We start from the raw sequence: 6,000 nt of genomic DNA, 5'->3' as shown, positions 1-6,000 counted from the left end.
TTGGCATGTATATCTGGAAGTCACTTGTCCAACCTCTCTAGGATCACATCCAGATGGTTATGGAGTACCTTCAAGGGTGGAGACTCCACAGCCTCCACAGACAACCTCTGCCAGTGTTCAGTCACTCTCACAGTGAAAATTTCCCTGATGTTCAGACAGAAACTCCTATATTTCAGTTTGTTTCCCCTGCCTCTGTTCCTGTCACTGGATTCCACTGAAAAGATACTGACTTTGTCCTCCTTTTACCCTCTCTTTTCAGATATTTTTATTAATTGGTAAGATGTCTCTGATCCTTCTCTTCTTTGGGCTGAGCAGTCCCAGCTCTCTGTCTCTCCTCACAGGAGAGGTGCTCTAGTCTCTAAATAACCTTAGTGGCCATTTGATGGGCTCTTTCCAGTATGTCCATGTCTCTCTTGTACTGGGAAGCCCAGAACTGGGCTCAGCCCTCCAGGTGTGGCTTGACCAATGCTGAGTAAAGGGGAAGCATCACATCCCCCTCTTCTGCCATATCATCGCTTCCCTTTTCAGCCATATATTCTATTTTCCTCTTTATGCAGAAATGTAATCTCTGTGATGCTAAAGTCTTGCTGTGTTTGATTCCTCATCTTGGCAAGCAAAACTGAACCCTGCCAAGGAAAAAAATAACAAACAAACAAAAAAAAGTACTACAGATAGTCTGTGTTTCTACAGCTGTAGTCCTCTCTAGAACCATGCTTCTGGCACAGCCATCAAATACCTTTATGCATCATAGTCCCCAGAATTTACATTCTTTTCCTGTTTCTGATGGATACCAAAGTAGATGTGCTCCATAGTTGAATTATTCTTTCTGATTTGTGCTCACTATGCTGATCTTCACTAGCTTAACATATTCCTTTGATCTGTCTTTTTGGAGCCAAATAGATAATTTCTTAATCCTGGCAGGCAAATATTTGCATTTTTCATTCCAACTCGCCGCTTCCTTGTTCCGATATTAAGGACAGCAATGGGTGGCAATACAGACAGCTCAATAACACCACCTTTTCTATTATGCTCCTTTCATTTGTCCACAGTCTGCCTTTGAAACTTCCCTGATTCAGAATGAGGTCGCTTCTCTCCAAGTGAAGTGGAAGTTTTGGCCCCAGGTTTGGCAATGTTGGAGGTAACTTTCTTACATTTACTTCATAAACTTCTGAGCCTGAGTGAGGTGCTAGCCCTTCCCCAGGCCATTGCTTATTAATGCTGTTACATGCTTAAATAATGTTGATCTAAACCGGACTCTGGCTCCAGCAAAAGTCACATAAGTATATTTGGCACCTCAAGGTGTGGCGACAGCTTCCTTGCTACAAATTATTCTGCACTACCCAACCACGTGTAGGAAACAGTGAAAATACTTGGAATTGTTTTGACATCAATTTTCGGTTCTGGAAAAAAAAAAAAAAAAAAAAAAAAAAAAAAAAAAAAAAAAAAAAGCCGAAACCCACAAACCCAGCAACAGCCGCTCCCAGGCACCTACTTCACGTAACCCTGCGGGGCGTTCCGGCCGCCGCATCCCCCGCAGGGCTCACAGAGCAGGCGAACGACCTCTCCCGCGGGCCCAGCGGGAAGCACACGGGGAGGGGGGACCCCAGCTCTTGGCAGTGACTCCCGTGCACCTCTCGGGCTGGGCGGGGAGATCCCATCTCCTGCTGGTGCCTCTCCTCTTTCCCGGGCTGGGCGGTGGGATCCCACCTCCCGGCGGTGCCTCTCCTCTTTCCCGGGCTGGGCGGTGGGATCCCACCTCCCGGCGGTGCCTCTCCTCTTTCCCGGGCAGGGCGGTGGGATCCCACCTCCCGGCGGTGCCTCTCCTCTTTCCCCGCGCGGGGGCGCAGCGGGGCCGGGGCGGGGCGCGGCGGAGAGCGCCCCCCGGCGGCGGGCGGTGCGGCCCAGCGCCATTACCGCGGCGCGGCGAGGCCCCGCCCGCCGCCGGTGGGGAGCGCTTGGCGGGAGCGGCGGGAGCGGCGGCCGCCGGGATGCTGGGGGTGGCGGCGGCGGCGGGGATCAACTGTAACAGGTAGGAGAGGCGCAGGGGCCGCCCGCACCGTCCCGTCCCGCCTCCCGCGGCGGGCGGCTGCCGAGGGCGGCGCTTTGTCTCGGCCGGGCCGCTGTCACCGGCTGCTGCCCGAGAAAGGCGCTTTCCCGCTGCTCCCGCGGGCGCCGGCGGGGTCGGGATGCGGTCCCGCCGAGGGGACGGTGGGCCCGCAGCCGAGCAGGGTGTCCCTGCTGCTCCCCCTGTGAAGTGTCCGTTCCACGGGGAAACTTTTCCCTGTCCCGGCAGCCCCGGGAGCCGCAGCGAGGGGCACTGCAGGAGCCCCTTTTCTCCGCAATCCCCCGCTCGGCGTTAGGCGCTCGCTCGGAGCGCTGGGGCGGGCCCTGTGCCCTTGTTACGGCGGTCGGGAAAACACCCAGAACTGGGGATCGCGCGTCCCGGGAGCGGCGTGAGCGCGCTCCGATGCCCAGTGCATTAAAGGGCGCCCTGTCCTGGGCGGGTGCTGGCTCTACTAAAAGCGTCATACTAAATAACCTCGGGTGTGGATGTGGTGAGATTCGTGATGTTTATGCATATCCCACAATTAGCGAGTAGTTCTATCTTGGGGACTGGTTAATGGGGTGGACTACGGAAAGCAAAGGCTGCTCAGCGTTTCAAAGCCTCACCCTGTGCAGTTGTTTCTTGGGAAGAAATGGCCCTAATTAAAGCACTTGGCAAAGCGTTGTGCTAATATGTCAAAACACGGAGCTGAGGGAAGGAAAAAGAGTGATTTTGTAGCTGCCGTGGACTGCAGGTACAGGACGGCTGCTGGCACACAAACTTTAGCCTGTCTAAAGACTGCCTTATCTTTCCCGCGCCCTACTTCTCCTGCAGGCTCCTCCAGCTCTCCGCCATACCTTTGGAGAAAAGCTGTGGCAGTTGCAAAGTCAGGCTGAGTTTGGGCTACAGAGGTGCCATCCTGAGCACCAGGATGAGGTGAGCCAGCTCTGCTCCCGGGGTCAGTACCCTGATGTCCTGGGCAGGATCTCACCAGCCTTGACCAGCTTTCACTCCAGCTGCAATGCAGCCACACGCTTACAAAAACATGATTATGCGATTCAGGTGTCCATGTGTATTGTGGGTAACTGTTTTTTCTTCGGATGTTCCAACAGCCGCTTGCTTTCATAGTGGGTGGTAGATGCTTCCAGGCCAGGATTCTTTCTGCATTCCTGAAAGTGGCCGAGTTGTCAGTATTTGTGCCGCCAAGCGTCAGTCGGTCGCGACTGTGCGTAGCTCTGTGTCTTTCAGCCCCACACAGGTGCTCCGGCTGAGCCGCCTCTTTGGCCAGGTAAACAGAGCAATTACATATTTGGCATCTGTTCTGCTGAAGTTGTCAGGGAGTGGGCCAGCTGCCCTGCTGGCACATGCTTCCAAGGATATGAACTAAGCTACACCCCTGGCACAGTGAGAGGTTTTGGGACAAAGTCAGAGTAGAGCCCCCGCTTGCAGAAACTTGCAGAGATGAAGTAGCAGGGAGGTTACCTGCCGCAGCATGCGGCTGGCCAGCACATCCCGGGACACACTGGTGGCAGCAGAGCCATCCAGGGTACGGCTGGTGGCTCAAGCATCCTTCCACAGCAGCAGGAGCAATGCTGCCTTCTGGCCAAGCAAATCCTCCCGTGGCTGAGAGAGCCTGGAGTCGTGCTGCTGCTGGTGTGCCCTGAATAAGAAATGTTTGCCCAGGAAAGCCTGGACATGGGGCCCCTTGCCTAAAAAGGCTGGCTTCCTCTATTCCTCTCACCATTCTTTTGGGGTGAATGGTTGTATGGAGGACAAGGGCCTGTGCTGCGGTGTGGTTAGGGAGGTGAAGGTGCTGTGTGGTTCACTGTCACAGAAGCATGGCTTGAGGGAGCAGAGGGAGGTGCCAGCCAGGACAGCAGGGCTGCTCATGTGGCAGGGTGGCACAGTGGTGAGAGGTTGTGGTGCCAGCTCTTTCGGATAAGCTCCAGGTCATCTTGCTGAGGGGGTTTTCTATAGACGATTCCAGTCCACTGAAGTTGAAGCAAAGGCATAGGGCTCTTGGAAGATGCATTTTGATTTTGTAAAATATAAGGAGGGAAAATTAAAAATTGATGTGTTTTCTTGTTTTGGTTCTTTGGGTTTAAAAAACCCACTAAAAATGTGACTATTTCATTCAAACCTACTTTTTAACAAAATGTAAAGTGATCTCAAAGACATCTGGTCAGCAGGTATGCACAAGGAAATACTCCTCTTTTTAACTTTTTTTTTCCCTCTCTTTGTTTTATGGAGCTTTTTGAACTTGAGTCACTCCTGTGGCTTTTGTTTTGCAACTAGAGGAACTTGCAGGCTGGTGCTGTCACTTGACAGTCGTTACTGAGGCACAGCTTTCTCACTCAGAATCACACTGGGAGACCAGACTCTATCCTGGAAGAGAGGGATTTGGGTAAGGAGCGATGTGCAGTGGGTCCATGCTGGGTAGTGGTGGGCAGTTCAGGATTGCTTGCTGTGCTGCCTGGGGCTGATAGCTCGTTGTGGCAATGCCTGCTTGCTTTATAAATGTCCTCTGAGTTTTGTGGGCAGCTTTTTCAGCTGGTTGTGCTGAACTCATCTTGATGTGTTGTCATTGGAATAAGTTGCATATGTGGTTCAGAGGAAAACATTAGCTTCTATGTTCAGAACCATTATTATCTTAAGCTTTTGTAGTTTCCTAGAACAAACAGAGTTTTTCTTTGTAGCAAGAAATACAGGCCAGCATGCAGTAAAATACTGGAAAAAGCCAGGTCCTCTTGACTCCAAGTATAACTACACTTGAAAAACTAGTACAGACTCATTGGATTTACAGTTCTTATTCCACTGTAGACTGTGAAGCTGAAAAATGGGGGCACTTCATGGTGTTACTGGCTCTGATAGGGGATTCTAAATAAGAAGCCAAATGTGGTGCTGCAGTTTGGTCTCAGTCGTAGTACACAAGTCTTTTTCTTAGAACTTGCTCCATACAGTTACTGCAGGAGAACCATTAATGGTCTGCAATATACAGAGGGTGGTTTGCACAGTTAACAAATTCTTTTTCAAGTTGCAGTGAAATATTTATTATTGGAGCACTTAAGGCAATCCTTTCAGCTCCTGCAATTGTGGCTTCATGCTGTGTGTTAGGTTACACATCCTGATTTGTCTGTGCTTTGTTCTCTTCCAAAGCCCAGTTCAAAAGTTTTTCACTCCGTAGCATAATGCAATCTCATTACTTTTCAATATAGGGAGGCTTTAATTATTAGCTCTGCTAAAAGCACCTTGATAGTCAGTGGGGAAATTACTCATGTCAGGCCTTTCCATGATGGTGAGTGCTGATGACAAGGAAAATGAAACTGACAGTCACGTTTTCATAGCCAAAGCCTTCCCTTGTCTAAGCTATGCCTGGTGTGAACCAAGCAGCCGTGTACGTGGTCTGCTGTTCTTGTCGTGTTGGGATGTGCTACAGAGCACGTCACCCTTAACAGCCTGTGCAGAAATGCTGCTGTTGGGGCACAAAGGGTGAAAGGTCCTAATTCAGTCTGACAATTAGGAAAAATGTAGCAGGGGACTGTGCCCTGGGGTCAATGTTTTTCTTCCAATTAGGATGCTTCTTTGCAATTATTTTAGCATTGCCCTTCCTGTGGTGTGTAAGTCTTTATGAAAATGCTGACTTCTGTGTTTTAAGCAGATAGAAGCAGGGGGGAAAACAAGTCAGGATACTGCATTCTCCTTGTCATTACAATGGTTTTGTGTACCATAGGAACTCTTTATGTCAAACAGTTTGCTGAATTTGTCTCAGCATCTGGAAGCTGTCAGCAATATGCAGGATGCCAGAAGCTGATGGTGTGGCCAATGACAAACTATGGACAAAGTGGACCTCCTCTACAGCCTGAAACCATGTTCCTCTGCCAAAATGGCATAGTCTGGAGCACCCTGTAGTGCATGAAAAATAGCATTACAACATGGTTGGCACCCAGGAAGAGGTT

The 6,000-nt window shown here is 50.6% G+C and overlaps 1 protein-coding gene across 1 annotated transcript in view; it reads left to right on the top strand.

The window, feature by feature from the left end:
* Nucleotides 1–1,881: 1,881 nt before the first annotated feature.
* The window catches only part of LIMS1 (LIM zinc finger domain containing 1), a 66,868-nt gene continuing 62,749 nt past the window's right edge, over nt 1,882–6,000 (top strand). Inside the window, exon 1 of the mRNA XM_068180272.1 lies at nt 1,882–2,029. Within this exon, the coding sequence (XP_068036373.1) occupies nt 1,989–2,029 (41 nt within the window). The 5' untranslated portion in view covers nt 1,882–1,988. The remainder of the gene's footprint in view (nt 2,030–6,000) is intronic.

The sequence above is a fragment of the Anomalospiza imberbis genome, chromosome 2 (assembly GCF_031753505.1).
Source record: "Anomalospiza imberbis isolate Cuckoo-Finch-1a 21T00152 chromosome 2, ASM3175350v1, whole genome shotgun sequence".
NCBI lineage: Eukaryota > Metazoa > Chordata > Aves > Passeriformes > Viduidae > Anomalospiza > Anomalospiza imberbis.
The sequence above is the reverse complement of the archived record's forward strand: the minus strand, read 5'-3'. Positions and strand labels throughout refer to the sequence as shown.